We start from the raw sequence: 24,235 nt of genomic DNA on the forward strand, positions 1-24,235 counted from the left end.
GTATCCCCCATTTATTTCCCCCTAAGGCAAGGCTACTTTATTCTTCATGGTATATTTTATATTTTTGAGAAGAAATAAAATTCCACTTGTGCTTTTCAAATCAGGCAAGTGGAGGAATGTTTCATTCTCCTCCAGATGCCTGCAGGCCCCACATCATTCTGTTACAGAGTGTATTTGAGGAAGGTTACAATTCTATTGCTATTTGTAGGGGCAGTGGAAAATGGCACACTGGAGGATTGGAGGGGATGCTCTGGTAGATTGGTTTGTTTGATAGCTCCAGAATTTATAATCTGATTGATGTGCTCCTCATGATCTGTAAGGCTGGCAGTTGCAACCCAGGTCCTGACTAAACAAAACCATTTTTCTTCTCCTTAGTTTAAGGGGTCTATCTCAGAAAATACTGGGTTTCAAGCCTTAGCCTCTTTCTCCAAGATGGAAATTTCAAGCTGAAAAGTCCAGTGAGATTCAAGAATTGTGGAGTTTGATCTAAGAACAGTTTGAAGGCTTAATAATAAAATAGCTAAAATACTAGCCTCGATGTGAAGAAGACATGAGTTTGAATCCTGCCTTAAATGTGTTAGTCATGTGATCCTGGGTATCATGGCTCTTAAACTCTCCTAGCCCCAATAACTACATGGTTATTATGAAGATCAAATGAAATAATATGTGTAAAGCACATTGCAAACATTAAAATTCTATATAAATTCTATCTATTGTTATTATTAATAGTAGTAGTTCTGGATGATTCACTGTGATAAGACTGAGACCTCAGGAGTTATTTCCAAAGATACATGGCAGGAGGAAGACAGTTTTGGGTTTTTAGAAGGGGAGAGGAGTACAGTGATGGGGTCAGAATGTGTCACAATTTCATGGCTAGAAAATAGAGTAGTGGCCAACATAAAAAGAGAAATGAAGTCATTTTCTCTTCTAAGAGAGTTACAGAAGAGAATGACTGAAAGTTTGTGACCCTTAAGTGACTTTTCAGTTTTGTTTTTGTTCTCTTTCCTTGCCTATTGTGACAATGGATTTGTTCTCTGTACCATGGCTGTGGTGCCCCCATTCCCCTTTTAGAGTTTCATTAATTATAAATTTATTAGCAGCAGGCCTAGTATCCATCTTGATGCAGAGCAGTTTTGGCAGCTTCTGTCTAGTGAAGGGGGATAGTTAGTTCAAATTTGAATTTTAATTCTCCAGGATAAGCTTTCCTGTCCTCATTCAGAGATCTAATATTCCATTATCTCCCTCAGCTTCATGGCCAAAATGTGTCAACATACTATGTGCAGAATAGTCCAGTACCTTCAGTGCAGACAAGGAAACATACATTTCAAGTATCCTTGTTGAGTGACTAAGAGGCAAAGTCATTGACCTTTGAGCTGGGTCACCTAATTCCACAGCCAGACTTGGAAACCATCCCCTGGACTTTTCTCTCTCTAAATAAGGTCACAGGGAGGCATTGTGACAGAAGTATCACATTTGTTCTAGTCACAGTTTTGCCATCAATTTGGTGTAAAACCTTGAATTAGTCATTTTTGAGTGGTTGGATTCAATAACACCATCACTGTTTTTTAGCTCTTTGATTTAGATTGGGAAGATCTTGGAGTTTTCAGAGACACCACCCCATTGATTTATAGATACTGGAGTTTGCTGTTCAAATCTAATGTAGACCTTTATTCTGAGTTTAGAGTAAGAAGGAATCTTCAATTCAACAAAATCCTTTGTTAAGTGTCTGCTGTGTGCTTAGTGACATGCTAGGTGCTATATTCAGTCTCAAAAACAGAAAGTGATGCAGTTGTAAGTGACACTGAAACAGAAAGGATTAGTCTTGATCCTAACTAATAAAAATTATAACTGGTGATATAAAATGACATCATATACTGGTAGTCAAAGGCATGAAGGGTACTTCAGCACATGGAGAGAGACAGCTCTTGGTTTTCTGAAGTATAATGAGCTAAATTATAATATTTTTAAAAATAAGTTTTTATATCACAATGATTTCTGCATATAGTATCTTCCATGCCTCAGTATTAAATCCTATCTTATAATAATAAAAACAGTTAAGCAAAAATAACTGATAGTGACTATCTTATGATATGTGTACTGCTTTCTTTCCTTACCCCCATCTCCCTGTTAAGAGGTGAGAATTGTGTTTCATTATTTGTTCAATAAATTTCACATAGAAGAGTTTTGATGCACTCTGTATTTTAAATAAGTGATGGCGCAGAAAGAGCCTTGGATTCCTCTAGGATATTGGTTGACTTTGGAAGTTTTCTATGAAAGAGAGGAGAGATTCAGCATGATTCTAGTTCACAAATAACTATGGCTTGGGAAAGAGGGAGGTAATCAGAGTCCAATGTCAGCCATTTTTCATTAATAATTAGATCAAGGATACATCTTAAGTGACTTGGGGAAATTGGTAAAGACTATGTGGAGGAGATGGCATCTCAGTTATAGCTCAAAAGAAGGATAATTCTTAACCATATCAAGAAAACAGTAAAAGGTATTCTAGAAAGCAAACCAATTTGAGCACAACTATAGAGACAAAATAGACATGGATTGTATTGTGACATGCATCTAAGATAATTGGGAAACCAATTTGACTAGAATGAAAGACATGTTTTTGAAGAATGGGAAATAAAATGGAGAGGGTAGTAGAACACTAGAAAGAATATCGACTCCACAGATGGATTTCAAAAAAAAACTAAAAAAACTTACAATAACTGATGCTAAGTGAAGTGAGCAGAACCAGGAGAACATTACACACCATAAAAACAAGAGTATGTGATAATCAAGGATGATAGATTTAGTTCTTCTCAGCAATACAATGATTCAAGACAATTACACAAGACTCATGATGGGGATTACTATTCACATCCAGAGAAAGAACAAAGCAGATTGAAGCATAACATTTTCACTTTTTTTGTGGTTCCTCCCTTTTTTCTTTCTTTCTTTTTTTTTTTTTTCAGTTTTCAACATTCAATTTTGTAAGATTTTGTGTTCCATTTTTTCTCCCTCTCCTTTATTTTCCCTTCCCACCACAACAAACAATCTGATATAGATTAAACATATACAATCCTTTTAAACATATTTTCATATTTGTCATGTTGCACAAGAAAACTCAGATCAAAAAGGGGGAAAAAAACCGCGAGAAAGGCAAACCAAACAAATAATGACAAAAAATGAAGATACTATGTTTCAATCCACATTTAGTTTCTCTGGATACAGATAACATTTTCCATTCCATGTCTATTGGAATTGTCTTTATTCACCTCATTGCTGAGAAGAGCCTATGCTATGGGTTTTTTAAAGCGGTTTTTTAAATGCATGCCTAATTCATTAATCCCTTTCTTTATTTTATTCATGTAAGCATCTAAAGATATTAAATTTCCCCTAAGAACTGCTTTGGCTGCTTCCCATAAGTTTTGGTATATTGTCTCATTACTGTCATTCTCTTGGATGAAATTACTGATAATTTCTGTGATTTGTTTTTTGATCAACCCATTCTCTAGAATTAAATTATTTAGTTTCCAATTAAATTTTGGTCTATTTTCCCATGGTTCTTTATTGTGCATAATTTTTATTGTATAATGATCTTAAAAGGCTGCACTTAATAGTTTTGCTTTTCTGCATTTTATAGTGAAATTATTATGCCCTAATGTATAGTCAATTTTTGTTTAGATGCCATGTACTGCTGAGAAAATTCCTTTCCATTTCCTTTCAATTTTCTCCAGATATATATAGCATACCTAACTTTTCTAAAATTCTATTTACCTCCTTGTTTGTTACTTCTTTCTTGTTTGTTTTGTGATTATATTTATCTAATTCTGAGAGAAGAAGGTTGAAATCCTCCACTAATATAGTTTCACTGCATTTTCTTCTTACAGCTCACTTAATTTCTCTAAGAATTTGAGTGCTACACCACTTTGGCTTTAATATTGATATTATTTCATTATCTGTGGAATCCTTTAGCAAGATGTAGTTCCCTTTCTTATTTCTTTTAATTTGAACTACTTTTGCTTTCAATTGGTCTGGGGTCAAGATCACTATGACTGCTTTTTTAAAAAAAAACTTCAACTGAAGCATAATACATTCTGCTCTAGCCTTTCATCTTCACTCTGTATGTATCACTCTGCTTCAAATGTGTTACTTGTAATCAGCATATTGTAAGATTCTGTCTTTTAATCTACTCTGCTATTCACTTCCATTTTATGAAAAAGTTCATCCCTTTCACATTCACAATTAAGATTACCAATTCTGTATTTCCTGCCATCCTATTTTCCCCCATTTATTCTTTAATCTCTTCTTTCACCCTTTCCTTTCTCATCAGTTTGCTTCTGATATCTATTTCTCCAAATCTGTCCTCCTTTTATCAGCCCTCACTTTCTTATTCCTTTCCTCTTGTACTTCTGCCTTCCCTTTAATTAATCTCCCCCTTTCCCTTCTTACTTACATATAATGTCAGACAAATTACTATACCAAACTAAGTAGTTATGTTATTCCCTCTTTGAGCCAAATCCAATGAGCTTAAGGTTCAAACAATACTTATACCTCCCTCCTTCTCTTCATTGTAATATGGGATATAGACCCAGTAGAGACACTGTTGGATCAAGGGGTTTGCACAGTTTTGTAGCCCTTTGGGTATAGTATATCATTACATTAAAGTGAACTTAATCCCATATCCCTGTCTCCATAAACCCCTTATAGCGGCCTTGACATAGATATAGTTCTCGTGTTACAAGTATCTTTTTCCAGTTTAGGGATGTGAACAATTTAACCTTTAAAAACATTTTTTTTTCCTTTCCTATTTACCTTTTATGCTTTTTTGAGGCTTGTATTTGAAGATAAAATTTTTTGCTCAGCTCTTGTCTTTTCATAAAAAAAATGATTAAAAATCGCCTATTTTCTTGAATGTCCATCTTTTCCTGTGAAAGATAATACTCAGTTTTGCTGGGTAGTTGAGTCTTGGTTCAAAGCTTCTTAGCCTTCCAGAATATTGTATTTGTGTCTCTCCAGTCCTTTAATATGAACTGGTAATTCAGATTGTGGCTCCTTGATATTTGAATTGTTTCCTCTGATTCTTTACAATATTTTTTACTTGATCTAATAATTCTAGAATTTAGCTATAATATTCCTTAGAGTTTTCATTTTGGGGGTCACATTCAGGATCAATGTATTCTTTCCATGATTATTTTATCTCTGTTTCTAGTATATAAGAACAGTTTTCCTCAATGGTTTCTTGAAAGATATTGTCCAGGCTCTTTTTTTTTTTTTTTTTTTTTTTTTTTTGATCATGTCATTCAAGTAGCTCAGTAATTCTTAGATTATCTCTCCTGGATTTATTTTCTAGGTTAGTTGTTTTTCCAATGAAATATTTTGCATTTTCTTCTATTTTTTCATTTTTTAAATTCTGTTTTACTATTTATGTCTTGTTGAGTTATTTGCTCAATTCTAATTTTTAATGTTATTTTCTTTGGTTAGCTTCTTTTTTTTTTTTTTTTTTTTTTTTAACATCTCCCTTTGCAATAGGCCAATTCTACTTTTGAAGGATTTGTTTTCTTCAGTGGATTTTTTTTTCATTTCTTCCATTCTATTTTTTTAAGGAGTTGTTTTCTTCAGCCTACTTCTGTGCTTCTTTTTCTAAGCTGTTGACTTTTTATCCTCAAGTTTTCATAATTCTCTTGCATAGCTCTCATTTATTTTTCCCCTTTTTCTTTTATTTCTCTTATTTGATTTAAATTTTTTTCTGAGTTCTCCCAAAAGAAACCTTTGAGCTTGAGACCAGTTCATATCCCTCTTTGAGGCTTCACCTGAATGCATTTTGCCATTTTTCTATTCTTTTGAATTTGTGTCTTGATCTTCCCTGTTGCCATAATAGCTTTCTATGGTCAGAGCTCTTTTTACTTTTTTTTTTTTTTTTTGCTCATTTTTGAAAGTTGAGATCTGTTCCTGCCAGATTTCCCACTGTATTGTGTAGCCCTGGACTAGTCCTGACTTTTATGCAATGGTTCAGGGGCTTTGGAAGTTTACAACTGGCCTGTTGTACCATTGGCCCTCTGAGGCAGGATTGAGGGGACCAAGACTTCTGGTTGCTACTTTGGCTAAGACCCTTCTACTAGATTCCCTGTGATGTGCCTGTACTGGGGCATATTCCCCCTGCCCAAGTGAGACAGACCTTTCTTAAAGTCCTTCCAAGGTATCTTAAGTGGGAAAATTGTTTCACTCCAAATGTTTCTGGCTTCTGTCACTCCAGAATCCATTCAGAGGTTTGATCTAGCTTCCTGGATTCTCTCTACTCTCTTGTCTTCTTTCTTCTTTTACAACATGATTATATTGTATAAAATGTGTTTAGCATGATTGTGTGTGTAGAACCTATATCAGATGGCTTACTACCTTGATAAGGAAGAGAAAGGAAAAAAAATTTGGAATGCAAAATCTTATAAAAATGAAAATTGAAAACTATCTATACATGTAATTGAAAAAATAGAGTTAAAAGAAAAAGGTTCAAATCTTACTTGTGGTTCATATTCCCTCTGTGCCTTTGAGAAAATGATTTAAGCACACTCATTTTCTTCCTCTAAAAAATGAAAAGGTTGAATTAGTTGGCCTCTGAGGGCTTGTCTGTCTAATTTTAGATTTGGGATGCTGTGATGCTGAGTTGAGAGGGAATTCCTGTGGAAAAGAGTAATTATTGGTGGATGGTATCAGAGCTATGATAGGTACAAAGAAACATTTCAAATGCAGGAAGGATCATGGCCTTCACTCATCTTTTATCAGCCTTTTATAAAATCAATGAGAATATTTTTTCCCCAACATCCAGAGTTACCTTTTCTATGCAGTTTTTCCATGACATGGAATGACTAGTACTTGAAATCTCAATTGCTCCATTTTAGACTCGACTTCAAAGAAGATATTTGAGAAGGTACCTCTCCCTATTTCTTTACAGTCATGGAAGACTATGGGTGTGTATTACTGTGCTTATACCAGACTTTTTCAATATATTGGTTAATTTTGCTGCACTTTTTTCCCCTTCCTTTTTTAATTATTCAATATAAGAGATAGCTTTCTGGAAGGATGGAGGTAAGGAAAAATACAGTGGGAAATATAAGTGATGTAAAAATGAAAAGTATTAATGAAAATTTATTTGTTGTATAGAGTGACATGTCAATCCTACCTAAGTGAAGGTCAAGGAGAAGATCAAGAAATAAACTTGAAAATAAAAGTGATATCCTAAAGGGAAAACACCAGCTTCACTGAAGCTCTTGGTTGTAATAGGATTTTAACAGGACCATAATAGTATAGGCACCTTGCTAGGCTGGCCTGGATTTATTTTCAGGATTAATATTTTACCCATTGTGCTCTGCTTCTCTTGTGTGGCCACCTTGAAATCTGAATTTTCTCATGTAAAAAAACTAATAATTCTTTTCATGAAGCATGTATGTGATTTCCTTCTTCCACTGGCTTGTTTTTCATCTCATGAATTTCAGTGTGAGGATGTGTGATTCCCCAGCTTAGTCAAACAATGGGAAAACATTTTAAATTTAAGGCCAAGGAAACACATTTTAAATTTAAGGCCATGTAGATCCTGCTTTTCAGCTGGTGTTCAAGAGATTAATATGACCTGCTGTGACCTGAAAAAAAAAAAAAAAAAGCATCTGAATAGAAAGACCAGTGCTCCCACACAAAGCTGTATGTTTGGATTAGGACCTGGAGGGGTGGGTTACTAAGGAAACTGAAGGTTTTTTTTGTTTGTTTTGTTTTGTTTTGTTTTGTTTTTTTATAATCCTCATTGTTTCTAAGATGGAATTTGGTTTCTTTTGGTGAGGAGGGCAGAATAAATGCTTTATTGAAGAGAGAATGAAAATTAAAAGATATTTTAAAAGATGGAATCACTCAACACCTTTTGGACACAGCGCTATTTACACTCCATATTAAGGTCTAGCATTTTCAGTCCCTCAGGAGGTTTAGATCTTTTCTCAATGTTTTGAGTGGGTTTGGAAAGAATTAGAAATTCAGAAGCCATTATAAGGGGCCTGGACTAGATAGACTCTGGGGTTCTTTTTGCTTTTTGTCTTCCAACAAAGATCTTGGACTACAAAACTTGGAGATAAAGCTAGCAAAGGAAAGACTGTTCAACTGGGGATTTCTTTTTACTTAGAAATATAGACTAACTGCATGGAGTCAAATGGTGGAGTAAGAAGCAAATCATTGTAATTTTCTCATGTTTACCTCCAAACAACCATTTGGAGCTCTAAAACAAATCCTGGCACTCAGAATCAGCAAAAAAAAATGAGATGAAACAAACTTTTAACCCAAAAAAGTTGGAAGATCAACATGAAAGGAGTGTCTAACTCAGATCAAAAGAGAATGCAATATAGGAGAGGAAGTATCCCAGTAAGTCAGCAATAAGCCCCACCTAAGCAAACCAGCCAGAAATCTTGAGCCCTTTGTGGTAGAGTGGGCAAATGCCAATACCAGCCACCCTACCTCCTAGTGCCTTAGTATAACCAGATGAATAGGTAGATGAGAGCCTCATTGCATTTTAGCATAGAATTGGGCAAACAGGCAGCCTCCAGTGACCAAACCTTTATGTGTTTCAGCACAGTCTCTGGCAAACAGATAGATGTTAATTCTGTGGGTGCCTAAGCAAACAGACAGGCCAGAGCAAGGTCTACCATGTGCTTCAGCATAGCCTTAGGCAAACAGCCATACAGTAACCAAACCACTATGTGCTTCAATGTAGCCCCAGGAAAATGCAGAAACACTCCACTTGTCTTCAATACATGCTAGACATCAGCACTAGGTCCCTGGCTCAAAATCAGGTGAGCTACCAAATCTTCCATCATCCCTTCATCCTAGCATAAGGTTCTCCTTGGACTTCAGAGCAACATTAGTGCATCATCAGGTAAGCAGCCAGGGTCTGCAGCCTCTGACACAAGCATTTTGATTCAGTAACTCTTACAAAGTCCAAATTTAAAAGAAAAGAAAAAGAGCCCACAAAAAATAACCTGATCATGGAATGTTATTATAGTGATAGGATAGATCAAGACATAAGCTGAGAACAGGGCAACAATGTCAAAATATTATTGGTCAAAATCCCATAATTAAAATGAGATGTAGCAGAAAGAACTTACAGAAGAGTTCAAAAAGGAGCTTAAAATTATATAAAAGAGATAGAAAGAAAAATTAGAAAAAGAAATGAGAGTGAAGCAAGAGAATTATGAAGAGTCAGCAGCTTGGAAAAAGAAAACAAGTCCTTAAAAATACAATTGATCAAATGGAAAAGGAAGTACAAAAGCTAACTAAGGAAAGCAAATCTTTAAAAGTTAGAATTGGGCAAGTGGAAGCTAACGACTCTATGAGTCATTAAAAATAAATCAAATTCAAAGGAATGGAAAAAAAGAAGAAGAAAATGTAAAATATTTCATTGGAAAAACTAGTCACCTGGAAAATAGATCTGGAAGAGACAATGTCAGAATCATTGCACTATCTGAAAGTAATAATCAGGAGGACCTGGACAGCATCTTTCCAAAATTATCAAGGAAAGCTAATATCCTGGAACCAGAGGATAAAAACAGCATTGAAAAAGTCCATTTATTATCTCATGAAAGAGATCTCGAAATAAAAATTCCAAGGTACATTATAACCATCAAGCAAACAATACAGCAAGAGGTTAGAAAGAAATAATTTAAATATCAGGAAGTCACAATCAGGATTACACAGGACTTAGAAGCAGAAACATTAAAGGATCAGAGGTCATGGAACAAGATATTCTGGAAGGCAAAACAGCTAGGGCTACTACCAAGAATCATCTACCCAGCAAAATTACACACAGTACTTAAAAGGAAATATGGTCAGTCAATGAAATAGAAAGATTTCATGTGAGAAGACTAAAACTGAATAAAAAATATGATCTATATAATATCAAGACCCAAAAGAAATCTAAAAAGGGAAAAGAAATGATAATTATAAAGGGTTCAATGAATTTTAACTGTTTATATCTGTATATGGGAAGATGATACCTGTAATTCTTAAAATTTGTAGCATTGGGGCAGCTAGGTAGCGCAGTGGATAGAGCACCAGCTTTGAATTCAGGAGGACGGGAGTTCAAATCTGGTCTCAGACACTTAATACTTCCTAGCTGTGTGACCCTGGGCAAGTCACTTAACCCCAGCCTCAAAAAAAAATTGTAGCATCAATAGTACAGCTAAAAGGAATATGTAGTATGGGTATAAAGTGAATTTGAGGGAACAACATAAAAATAATTAAGGGATGAGAAAAAGGAGTTCACTGGGTGCAGAAGGAAGGGAGAAGAGATATATTGGGGTAAATTATTTCAAATGAAGAGGTACAAAAAACCTTTTACAGTGGGAATGTAGGCAGGGTATTGCTTGAACATTACTATCATCAGTAGTGGCTCAAAGGGAACAATATGTACAATCAGTTGAATATAGAAATCTATCTTACCTAACAGGAAAGTAGGAGGGGAATTACTTATGTAAAGGAAGGCAGGGTGGCTGCCAGAAGTAAAAGCAGACTTGGGGTAGGTGGTAGAGAGAAGCAAAGCATTGTCAAGGAGGGAAAAGGTGAAAAGAGAGAGAGGACAAACAGGAAGAAAAATAGAATGGACGGAAATACACAGTAATCATAACTATGAATGTGAATGGGATGAATTCCTCTATCAAACAGAAGTGGTTTGAAAAATAGATCAAAAACCAGAATCCTATTACACACACACACACACACACACACACACACACACACACACACACACAAACACACACACGAAATATGTTTGAAGGAGAGACATACACAGAGTAAAGGTCTGATATTGGGGGAGAATCTGATGCTTCAGTTGATATAAAATAAAACAGAGGTAACTAGCAATTCTTATCTCAAAGCAAAAGCAAAAATAGACCTAATTCAAAGAGATAAGGAAGGAAACTACATCTTGCTAAAAGATACCATGGATATGCAATAATACTAAATCAATACTAAACATATATGCACTAAGTGGTTATATCATCCAAAGTCTTAAAGGAGAAGTTAAGTGATTTATAGGTTCATGACCTATAGAAGAAGAGATTATTATGAAATGCAAAATAGATAATTCTGGTTATATTTAATCAAAAAACTTTTGTACATGCAAGCAAGATTAGAAGCAAAGCAGAAAGCTGAGAAGCAATCTTTACAGCTAGTATCTGACAAAGATCTCATTTCTTAAATTCATAGAGAACTGAATCAATTTTATAAGAATCCAAACCATTCCCCAAATGATAAATGGTCAAAGGATATAGACATTCCTTTTTCAGATGAAGAAATCAAAGATATTTATAGGCATTAATTTTTTAAAAAAATTAAATAAAAAGAGTATTTCCTTTTTTTACCTTATTCAAGACAATTTTTAGCATTCTTTTTTTTTTTTTTACTAGATATGAGTTCCAAATTTTTTGTTCTCCCTCCCTCCCCTCTTCTGAAAATGGTAGTCAATTTGATAAAGATTATGTATGTAAATATAATTCCATATTAGTCCCAATTATGAAAGAAAAATAGATTAAAAGGAAAAAACCACAAAAAAAGAATAAAGTATGTATTGATCTGCATTCAGAGTCTATCATTTATCTGGAATGTGGATAGTATTTTCTTTTCTATACCCTTTGTACTTGTCTTGAATCATTGTGTTGCTGAAAAGAGCTGAGTCTATTATAGTTGATCATCATACAATATTGTTGATACCATGTATAATGTTTTCCTGGTTCTGCTCATTTTGTTTTGTATCAATTCATACAAATCTTTCCAGCTATTTTTGAAATCCATCTGTTCTTCATTTATTATTGCATATTAGTATTCCATTCCATTCTTGTTCAGGCATTCCCCAATGGAAACACATCTCCCCATTTTCCAATATTGTGCCACCACGAAAAAGGCTGCTATAAATGTTTTGCATATGTAGATCTTTTCCCCATTTTTGTGACCACTTTTGAACACAGACCTAGTAGTGGTATTATTGGGTCAAAGAATATGCTCAATTTAGTTGCCTTTTGAGAATAGTTCCAAATTGTTTTCTAGAATGTTTGGATCAGTGCATTAGTGTCTCTTTTTCCCCACAACCTCTCCAATATTTATCATTTTCCTTTTTTTTTTTTTTTTTGTCATAAAGATAGTATGTCAGAGATGTCTTTACATGTAATTGGGGAAATTCTTTTTTACAACTATAAAACCAGAAGTATAGATCACATATGCTTGCAAGGGTATAAAGTACATATGGGGGCAATAATGTTTTTTAAGATATTTTATTTTAATTTATAAATAAAAAATCATTCCCATTTTATAATCTTATAAAAAAAGATGATTGCATATGAAACTGCAAGTGTACTTTGTAAAACTTGCTATTCCTTTTAATACATGACAACATTATCATGCATTTTTTCTTTTTCATTTTTTCTTACCTCCTCACAGATGACAACCACTCAATACAAATAGCTAGAAATAGATAGACAGACATACATATATGTATATATTTTTATGTATTTATATGTATATGTGAATATATAAAAATTATTCTATACATCCATTTATTCATTCTTTTCTTTGGATGAAGGTAGTGTCTTTCTTCATATGTCCTTTACACAATGCTTATGATTAAAAACAGAGGTGTCAACTTAAGCATCCCCACTAAGACGCAAGATGGTAAAAATAGGTAGATCCAAGACTTGGAGTCAGAAGGACCTGGGCTCAAATTCTACCTCAAATTCTTATTAGCTGAGGGATCCTGGACAAATTATTTAATTTCACTGTCCCTTAGTATCCTCTTGTGTAGAATAAAAGCATTGTGTTTAATAATCTCAAAAGTCTCTTTAAGCTTTAAAGATATAATCCGATAATTTACCCCAGGAGTAATTGGCCACGTGCCTGAATTTCATTGCCAGGGAGGGAAAAAACAATATGTGCCGACTTCCTTTTTTTTTTTTTTTAACTATTCTGAAATGCTCTTTAGAAATGTCCCCCAATAATTCTCCATCTCCCATCTCTATGACTTTGCTCAGGTGTGACAATCATGTCCCATCCTTGGTGTGCACCCCACCCTCATTTATGCCTCTCATAATTTGTGTATTATCTACTTTAATAGAATGTAAACTTCCTGAGGGCAGAGACTTTTACTTTGCATCCCCTGTGCATAACATAGTGTTTGATAGAGTGTTTAATAAACATTTTAAATTGATTATTTGATTAACTTGTTGATTGATGAATCCATGGAATGGTCCTCCAGAAGAAAAATGGCAGATATAGTCAAATCTCATTAAACCAAATACATGCCATTGAAAAATCTATTGCCAGGAATTCTGTAGAGGAATTTCTTGTTCAGGTATGGGTTAGATTTAAATTGCCTCTCAAGTTCTTTCTAATTCTCTCATTCTGTGATTCCTCTTGCTCATCTTCTTGTCTTGTTGCAACTGAGAACTGAGGTCAGTGCATACAAAAAAACCATTCCATTGCCATCACTTTAGCTTCAATACTAATTTCTGGGTAGGAGCTGCTTGGAAGATTGCATAATGCACAATTATGCTGGCTGTGCTGGTATCTTCTGCCATCTTCATAAATTATTCACCATTACCCAGAGTTTAATATGACTTCCCATTTTCAGTCCCACACCATGACTGTTTCCTACTATTTAATTTACAGCTGTGGAACAACTATTTTCATCTGGCAGTGGCTTTTATCACCCAGGATTCCCTGCAGCTGGAGCAGTTTTCTCATGCCAAATACAATAAGATCCTGAATAAGTAAGTTGACTTTCAGATTTACTAAAGATGATATTTTATTTAATCCCCAGAATTAATAACGTCAATAATGCTGATGTTTTCCCTCTTCCTAGATATGGGGATATGAGGCGGTTAATTGGCTTTGCCATCCGTGATATGTGGTACAAGCTTGGTGAGTAAACATGCACGTTGAGATAAACACATCTGCAGACGCCAAACTCCTCCTTGAAGACCATCTGTTGTGGGAGCAATGGAGGTTTCAGTGTTGGGAGCTAGAAATAACCGTTTATTACTGTAAGCACAGTGCTCTTAATAAGAGCTTGATTGTACAGTGAATGAAAGAGGGAGGGATGCACAGCTGTGGAATAGCTCCAGAATTCAGTCCTGAAGGTCTGTACAAAGTTGGGAATAAGGAGAAGAGGACAAGGCTGTAGTCGTTTTACAAAAAGTATAGGCAACTGGCACTCAAGTTATTTGTATAGTTTGGTAGTTCATTTTGCCTAAATGAACTTTAGTTCTTTTAGACTCAAAGAGAGGGCTCTATAACCATGAAGAGGTCCCTTTTCCTAATGATTGAGCTTGTGAGATTATCTTAGCATTTCTGCCTCTTCTACCTTAACCAGAGGTAGCATTTACCTGTATGCTTTCTGGTTGAGAGCCTAGGACTGCTCCTTCCCAGCAAAGAGTTGAAGAAGGAACAGAGAGCAAAATACACTCTGCTTTGGGATGATAGTTCAGACCTACTCAGCAATGCCACTGTTGTTGACTCTAGATAATATCAACTAGCTTATAGGTACTCTTTCCTATCTCAGGAGACTTTTCTGGAGTTAACCTTTCTAGACACTTTTCCTTAGCTAAACTTCTGGTTTAGCTTTAGTTTAACATTGTAGTTTAACATTTTAAATTCCTTGGTCTAAAAGACTCCAAATTTGAAAAGAATAAGGCTTGAGGTAACTTTCATTATCTTACCTATTTATTGGCAAAGTAAACTGAAAGTTTGTTTGAGATCAGTTTTATAGAAAACTTCTACAAGTGACCTGAGCTGGAGAAGAACAGACAACACTAGAACCATGGGGTTGCATCAGATATTTTTGAAGAGAGACATCTAATTTTTCCCTTTGCATCTTTTATTTGTAAGATCTACTTATCAAAGGGGATTGTCCTCTTTGATTTTGTCAATGTTATCAAAGAGAATTGCCCCCTTTGATTTTGTTAAGTACCATCCATTTTTCCTTTTATATTGTCTCCTCTCATAAGTCCCAAGAAATCCTTGAGGAAGTATTTGCCTTTAGTTTGTCTTTGGTCTAAAAGAGGTGACCAAATGACCATTCTTTTAAATTTAATAGCCCATTGACCTTGTTAATAAAAAAATTAAATTGCTCCACCCCAAAATTGCCCCAGAATGCCAAAATTTGGAAATACTTTCCCACTTATACTTTATTAGACAGAAACAATTGAGCTTAGCACTTGATCAACAAAAATAATTAATTAAAATGGAATGCTACCAAGTATCAGTGTTTTCTCTTCCCTGAGCTGCTATGTCCACCCTCCAGATGAGTCCAACTCCACTCTCAGTGCTTCAGCTTCCTTATCTATAAAATGAGATTGTTAGAAGCTCTTTTAGGTATATTCTACTTCTAGATCTTTGACCTTTCCTCTCTTACCCTTAGGTCCTAAGATTTAAGGTTTTTTTTTTTTTTTTTTTCCTAAGGGCTTTAAATTCTCAGCTGACTTTTTTTAAAAAAAAGTTGTTTTGATGGCTGCTTCAGATGCCAAAACAGCTTCAGATGACTCTAATTCTACCTCATTTCCACCCACAGTCTGTTATAAAAATATTTAATTTTCCCATTATAGTCCTTTATTATAAAAATACCTTAGATAGAGATTTCACTTATCAAAATACAAGCCTTTAGAAAGCTTATCAGTACAGGTTTATGCCATCCCAACTTCATTGAACCACTAGGAAAACTGGGATCTACATTGTTTTCTTTGATTTTGTTTTTAATCTATCTCTACATTTTGCTGCTTTCTATATGCTATATTTTAGAGTTGTTCTCTACACAAAAGATTTTATATTACTGTGATGGTGTTTGGTAGGTTTTCCTTTAATTTTGGTTATGTGGTTTGCTATAAAAAGATATAAAATTCAACCTGTTTGGGAATTTATGAGTATTTGTGTATTTATGAATATCTCCAGTTATGGGTATTTATATATTTATGAATATCTATAAGGACAGTTTGTTAAATTAGAAGATAAGCAAAATTAATCTCAGCTGAATCTCAGTGTAAAAAAATGATCTAAATGAATCTTAACACTTTTTATGAGAAACAGATTTGGTATCATGGAAAACAATGGGCTTTGGAGTCAGAATATTAGAGCAGAAATCCTACTTCTTGTATCAAATGCTTATGTGGCCTTGGGCAAATTATGGAGCATCCTTAGGTTTCAATTTCTTCTTAAATAAAATGAAGATATTGGACTAGATGGACAATATAATCCCTTACAGTACCAGATCTCTGGTACCATGATTGGTTTGTAATTGATTTCATGATGGGGGAGAGGGGGAGAGAGGTTTTGTGTGATTCAAACACAGCCCTCTCTGTTGCCCCTCCACTTCTATTCCCCAGCTTGAAGATACATTTCTTAACATCTTTGGGAATGAGAGGAAGGAGAGCTAGGTCACAATGTTGAATCTATTCCAAAAAGCCAAGGCTCCACCCCCACTACATCTACCCAGGAATGCAATTTACTCTCAAAAATGATGTGCTACTCAGGCATTCTTGCTCATCAACTCAACTCTGAATGGAAACTGACTGCCTGTTTCTACAGTGTTACTTGATCTATATAACCCTGACTCCTTGATTTCCTAGACCCTTTTGGATCTATAAGATATATCTTGCTAAGAAGATACATGGAGGATTAAATGCAGTGGAGGTCAGGACATCTTTAGTTTTCAGGGAATATGGTGAATTACCTTAGTAAGAGTGGCTTTTGCAAAATTTCATTGAGTTGAGACCATGTTTCAACCCTACACCCTCTCCATTAGATGATATGCTTCTTGACAGCAGAGATGATCTTTTTTCCTTTCTGAGCACTTGACAACCATGGCTGGCACATATTAAGTGCATAATAAATGCTTGTTGATTAACAGTCTATGGATAAAAAAACAGTGGGTGCATAATAAATGCTTGCTGAAACCAGATAAGGAAATAGTAATTTAGCATAATCCATCCAAGATTTATATCTCCTGTTGCCTCAATTGCCATCTGGGAGTACACGATTTCCCCATTTTTCATCTAAATCTATAGTGGTTCTATCAGCAAGCTCTTTGAGAGAACCCTGAACTCTCCCCATTAAATTCCATCATATGTCAATAAGATAAGTAATAGATGAATCTATCTACTTCTATGGAATAAATTAAAAATTGGGCCCCAGAGAAGCTTCTGGAACACATCCTCCCCACCCACATGCTTAAACTTATTCCTGGAGCACTCAGTACTGCCACCATTACAAAAGGCTGTGTGAGTTGAGTTGGGCTTTTATCTTGACAGCATATTGGCACTTCAGCTTTAAAAGCTTTTCCCTAACATAATGTTTCTATCCCTAATGAGATTCAGTCTTACTGAATCAAAAAGACCCCTCTTCCCTTCTTTTCCTTTGCTTTCTTTTAAATATTGCAGCAGGTATATTATCTGAAGCAATACCCTTTTGCCAGATTTGCTGTATTCCATTAACCCTAAGCATCTTTTCATTCAGAATATGTACAATTGTATGGGCATGTATTTACATGTATATAAATTTTGCATCTACTGAATGCTTCAGTCTCATTTGGATGTAAATTAAGACAATAACATTTCAGACAATCTCTAGGGATGTTGAAATCACATGCTGATTAAAGGATCATCATCTCTTTCTGTCTGCCTTTTCTCCCATTTCCAGAACTTCTCTTCACTAGATTGCTAAGGAAAAACAACCACAGAAAGACCAGCCCTCTATCATTTCCTCTTGGTTTTTTGGAACATATTAAAGAAATCCTTGTCATACCTGAAGGTCTTGAGTTTCCAAAAGACTTTTATCATATTCATTACTTTCCTATTACTGGACCACAGAGCTCACTAAATATCCAGCCTCTTCTCATTTACAATCTAGGTATTCATACACTTGAATTTCAATTTTAAAACTCTACTATGATTTGATAAAGACTTAAGTTATTTTGCTGGATTGTGGGGAAAATAGAGATTAGTAATTATTATGAATCACACATAAAGCATGATCTTCTTCTTAAGCCCTGGTGAAGATTTGAACCTGAAGTGGAATCAAAATTCAGCCAAGAAGCTGATAGATAGATTCATAAAGAGTTCTTATCCTTCATTTGACCACCCCCATTCAACTCTCACCAGCTGAAGGTATTACTAGACTGATATCTATAATATAGTCATCTAACACTTATGTGTTGCCAATTTTTTTTTAATACTAAGAATTTTTTCTATGGTTTAATTTGAGCTTTAGAGTCTCAAGAATCACTTTCATTCCTCTCTGTTCATGTTCTCAGTTTTAATCTGAAAATATCTTTCCAGGCAGCAAGCAGGCTGCACAACGGTAGCCTTTACTCTCCACCCACACCCCACCCCCACTACTGAAAAAAGAAAAACAATCCTGCCCACACAAAGACTCTAGATGCTCAGTTTATTTAGAGAAAGGTCGTAGAAGCTGCCAGTGTGGTGCATGCAGGCTGGGAACCAAGAAGCACGTGAAGCAGACTACCTCCCAAACTGAAGATTGAACCAAGAAGACAGGAGAGGCAGTGTCCTAGCAGGAAGAGCTTTAGATGACTAAGGCTTGAGGAGGAGAACTTTGGGTAAAGCTGTTTCTAAAATGATGCTATAAATTGGTGGGATTAACCATGATGCTGCTGAGGGAGGCCCAGAAGCAGGAGGTAGCTGGTGGCTAAAATACAGATTGTCCCCATTGCCAGCATGGTCCTCCTCATCCTAGTCTAGAGCTGCTACTTGTAATTCTCTCATGTAAGCAGACCCCTCTCTGAATTCTGAATCCCCTTCCCCTGCCATTCAAAGTCATCTGCTTGCAATACAGAGTTATTCACAACTGAAGCTTGTGCAGAAAATGAAGGAAGGCAAAGGAAGGCAAAGTGAGTCCCAAATGCTAGTGTTTGCTGGGCCACTGATTAATAAATTGGGAAGAGTATCTTTTGTATGAGTCGAAATTCAGTTTCAAACCTAGTTCCTTGACTCAACTTCCTCTTGAGAAGACCTTAGCCATGTTTCCTGCCTCCATGTTACCCGATGGCTATCAATATTTTGATTTAATCTCTGAATACAATTCCTTTGCAACAACAACAACAACAAAATTCAGTTCTGCACATATATATTGTACCCAGGATATACTATAAGATATTTAATATGTATGGGAATGCCTGCCATCTAGGGGAGAGGGTGGAGGGAAGGAGGGGAAAAATTCAGAACAGAAGGGAGTACAAGGGATAATGTTGTAAAAAAAAAAAAAAAAATTACCTATGCATATGTACTGTCAAAAATGTTATAATTATAAAAATTAATTTAAAAAGACTAAAATATATATTTTGACTTAATCTGATCCCCTTCTGTATTCGCTGTACCATTATCAAAGAAAGCACTGATATTTAGGGAGAAGAAAGAGCATTGACTGAATTTAGAGGACTTGGGTTCGATTCTTAATTCTGAGGAATTCCACCCATGTAATCTTAGGCAGGTTCCTTACCATCCTAGGCTTCAATTACTTCATCTGTATTATGGGGAGGGGGAGTGGATTAAATAATCTCAAAAGCCCCTTTCTGCTTCAGATCTATTACTGTGGGAGCTCCATGGATGGACCCTTTCCAGAACAAGCTGTCCTCTCAGAATTTCAGCATTGCAAATGATACATGGAAGGGACTCTTGATCTCAGTATGGCTGAAAAATGATTATTTTGTCTCTGTTTAAAGACCTAAAGGATATGGCACACATGGTTTGGACTTGAGTCAGGAAGATGCAGGTTAAAATCCTACTTCTGGCACTTATTAGTTAGGTAACTTTGTTGTTTCATTTTCTTCATCTATAAGATGTAGATAATGATCATTGCAGTTTCTATCTTGATATCTAGATTTCAATATAATTGTGATGAGTTCTTAAATGAAACAAGGTATACAGAGTACTAGATAACTGTTACTTGTTCTGTTGATAATTCTTCATATTACCTTCTTTGTAACCACTTGATTGTTAATTGTATTAACTTAATTTTACCAGTATGTAAGAGAAGAGAAGCTTGCCCTCTATACCCTTCTACCCTTTTCCATGAACAATATATTTTCTCAAAATAACTTCCCAAGAGAAGTAGCACCTCTATCTAGAACAAATTTATTCAATTTAATTTAATTCATCATCTAAAGTTATCTTTAGAGTCCTCAGGCAAAGGACACATTCAATCTGGGAGAGAGAAGTGTTAAGTTGGAGTGTAAGCCAATTGTTCTTAAAAGGAAGATCAGAGTTCAAATTTGGCCTCACATACTTTCTAGCTGCATGATCTTGGATAGATCAATTAATCTAAATTATGATTATGAGCTCCTTAAGGGCACACATTGTCTTTGCCTTTTTTTGTATTCCCAGAAATTAGCACAATGCCTCACATAGTAAGTGCTTAATAAATGTTTATCAATTGACTCACTTAAAATCAACCTCTGTCTCAATTTCCTCAAGTATAAAATGGGGATAATAATAGCATATACTTGCCAGGGTTGTCATGAGGATCAAATGAGATAATATTTATAAGGTGCTTTGCAAGACCTGATGCATAATAGATCTATAAAAATGCTATATATTATTATATTAATCTTTATGGAATGCAAGATTATATATATACACTCTATAAGGATTAATATAATAACATAGGTTTAGCCAAAATTTCTAGCCTATCAAAATCCCTTTGGATATTTGCTCTCTCATACAATTCCTTGACTATTACTTCTAGATTGGTATAACTGTATATTTGATTAATATGTCATCAATCAACTAATCAATTGACAACACTTAGCACTACTGCATTCAGACTGCTAGGTGCTAGGGATACAAATACAAAGAATGAATTAAGACCAAGTCCTGAGATGATTGCATATAAGGGAGAAGACCACGTGTGTATATGTGTACATATATACATACATCTCTATATACATACACATATATGTATACATATGTGTAGATAATATATATGAAGAATATTAAATATGCTTATGATAAATATAAGTAAATAAGAGGTAATTTGGAGAGGAAGGAAATGGGGAAATCAGAAGAGGTTTCATGATATTTGTGTCTTTATTCAAGTCACTGGAAAAATATATTAAACAAGCATAGAGACAAACATAAATTCTTGAAATATTCCATGGGAGACCGTTGATCATCCTGATATTGAACCATTAACTTACACTATGTAGATATTCTAGATAGTTTGGGATCTATCTAATTGTATTATCGTTTCATGCATTTTTCCCATCTTTTTTCACAAGGATAGTGTAAAATGTTATATCAAATGCTTTTCCAAAATCTAGATAAATTCTCCCCATAGTATTTCCCTCATCTTTCAGTTTGGAAAGGAATAAAGATGTGTCTGGCATGATCTCACCATCATTGTCCTATTGTATAGGATGTTGTTTTTCCTTTTCTAGATGTTTGCCAGCTCTCTTTTTCCTTAATGATTCATTTTAGAATTTCTCAGAAATCAGATTTAAACTCATTGATCAATAATTTGCAAACAATTCTTTTCCCCTTTCTGAAAATAGGGATATCTGACTTTCTCCAACTCTCTGTGGTACTAAATCATACTCAGCTTATAAATCATACCTGTCAATTCTTTTATTACTCAAATATGCAGATCATATGCACCAGGCAATTGAATTCATCAAGCACAACTAGGTGGTACAATAGATAGATGTTGGATTTTTAATTAGAAAGACCTGAATTCAAATCCAGCTTTAAATACTTGTTAACTTTGTGACTTCAGACAAGTTATTTTACTCAGTTTCCATTCTTTCACCTGTAAAAGGGAATAATAATACAGGGTGGTGGGTATCAAATGAAATGGCATATATAAAATACTTTATAAAATGTAACCTTACATAGTTAGCTGTTACTATCCCTGTATTTGTTTTGATTATTTATTCCCTGTAAGCCATTTTCTTTCTAATTCTGCTTCCATGGCACCAAAAAGAACAAGTCTAATCTCTCTTCTGTCTCTTGTGACAATCTGCCAAATATTCCAAATACTTTAAATATTTGAACACACCTCCCATGTTTCCCTCTCTCTCCTTCTCTTCTTTAATTCAAATATCCCTATTTTCTTCTATTGATCCTCACATGACATGAACTCAAGGTCCTTCACAAACCTGACTGTCCTTCTGTGGACACTTTCTAGAGTTATTCTCCTTGGCAAAGAGAAACCATCTTTCTCTAATGTACATAGCAGAGCACAACTCAGACAAAACCTAGTAAGTTGCCTGAGGCAGAGTTTAAATGATTTGTTCCTGGTCACAAAACTAGTAAGATTTAGAGTAAAATTTGAAATTTCCAATTCTAAGTCCTATCCTCTATCCACTGTCCAACTTTGCTTTTCAATTATGTCATCTAAAGAAAAAAAAAAAAAAAAGACCTTTCCCTCACCAATTAGAGATACATGATTTTTCTTGATGTTTAGAATGGGAATATTAGGTATGTCTTCTTTGACACTGAAGTCAAATGAATGCTTCTACATCAGTTACACTTACCAGCATCTTCCCTATTAGCATATGAATAACAATTTTACTGCTGAATTTTTGAAATATGCATTTTTCTTTGTAATGCAGTGTTATAATTTGCATGGCTTTTCCCAAAATCCCAATATGAAAACTTCCTTATAATGCATAAAAGGCACAACTCCAAGTATCACTTTGCATAAACTATACTAATAGACTGTTTTAATTTGGTTCAAGATTGACTAATTACACATCATATCTTATTTATCTGCATTACCTCTTTACTCCACCATGCCATGTTTGAGAAGTCCTTATTTGCATTTAACATTCTTCTTTTTCAGGGCAAAACAAAATCTGCTTTATTCCTGGGATGGTTGGACCAATTTTAGAAATGACACTCATTCCTGAAGTTGAACTCCGGAAAGCCACGATCCCAATTTTCTTTGACATGATGCTGTGTGAATATCAGAGGTGTGGAGATTTCAAAAAGGTAATAAATGAGGCAGAAAATGAATGTGGAATTGTATATTGAATCCCCTAATCTCTTACCCATTCTTTCTTAATGATTATTTGGCTCTGTCTACAATGAGCTTCAGCAGTGGTCAGAAAGGAACATTTATGACTGTATTCAGGTATGAAAAAAACTGACGATCTAATCTGGTTAGTATTCTACCACACCCTCTCACTTGAAGGTAAGAGTAAAATGTGCTGTATTGCTACAAATCTCTTTGGTTTTCTTCTTAATAATTTCTTAAGTTGAGATTAGGAGAATTTTTTTTTCCTTTTGTGCTTGGTTTGTTTTTAACTCAAGGAAAAAAAAAACACAAATACATATCTATATCTGTAGTTAGAGAGGCTGTTAGCTCAGTGGATAGTGGAAGACAAGTTCAAATTCAACTTCCAGACATTCGTTAGCTGTTTTGATTCGGGAAAGTCACTGTACTGAGGGAGTTTACATCAGAGACAACTGGGTGGCTCAGTATATAGAGTTCTGGGCCTGGAGTCAGAAAAAAACTGAGTTCATATTTGGTTTCAGACACTAGCTGTATGATCCTGGGCAAGTCATTTGTTTGTCTTAATCTACTAGAGAAGGAAATGACTCCAGTATTGCTACCAAGAAAACCCCATGAATTAGAATTATATGGCCCATTGGATGATGAAGATTCAGAGATGACTGAATGACTAAACAACATATATTCATAAATATAGACATATATATATGAACATGTATGTATGTATGTGTGTACATGTGTATATGAGCGAACCTATCCAAGATGCCTATCATTATTCACACTGGATATACATTAAAGGTACTATACAAAATGGATTAGAAGAGACAACTAATTAGAAAGACCTCTAACTTTGTCAGGTGGTAACAGTGGTATAGACTAAAATTTTTGTCCAGCACAGAAGAAAATACCATATATCATCACTCATATAAGGTTTTTATTTTTGTTTTTTTAAGTGAAAAGTCAGCAAAATTTGAGTGATAAAACCCATTTCTCATGCCCAGTTAAGTAGATCTGTTAAGAAATTCCTACCTATACTCATCACCTTTTAGACAATAACTTATTTTTTCCAGATAATTACAATGTCTATAAATCTTACCTATTCCTTCCTAAGAAAGTTCACTTAATAATGACTGAGCTGACTTGTTCCCTGATTTTACCTGTGGGGTTGGAAATGTAATGAGTCTTGTATCTGAAGACCCACAACAGTAGC

The 24,235-nt window shown here is 34.9% G+C and overlaps 1 protein-coding gene across 1 annotated transcript in view; it reads left to right on the top strand.

Moving 5' to 3' along the window:
- DOCK2 (dedicator of cytokinesis 2) overlaps positions 1-24,235 on the top strand; it is a 491,936-nt gene that overhangs the window by 405,104 nt on the left and 62,597 nt on the right. The window contains 3 exon segments of the mRNA XM_074292033.1: positions 13,678-13,778; positions 13,871-13,929; positions 22,855-23,003. Coding sequence (XP_074148134.1) covers positions 13,678-13,778; positions 13,871-13,929; positions 22,855-23,003 — 309 coding nt within the window.

This window comes from Sminthopsis crassicaudata, chromosome 2, assembly GCF_048593235.1.
Source record: "Sminthopsis crassicaudata isolate SCR6 chromosome 2, ASM4859323v1, whole genome shotgun sequence".
Classification (NCBI taxonomy): Eukaryota; Metazoa; Chordata; class Mammalia; order Dasyuromorphia; family Dasyuridae; genus Sminthopsis; species Sminthopsis crassicaudata.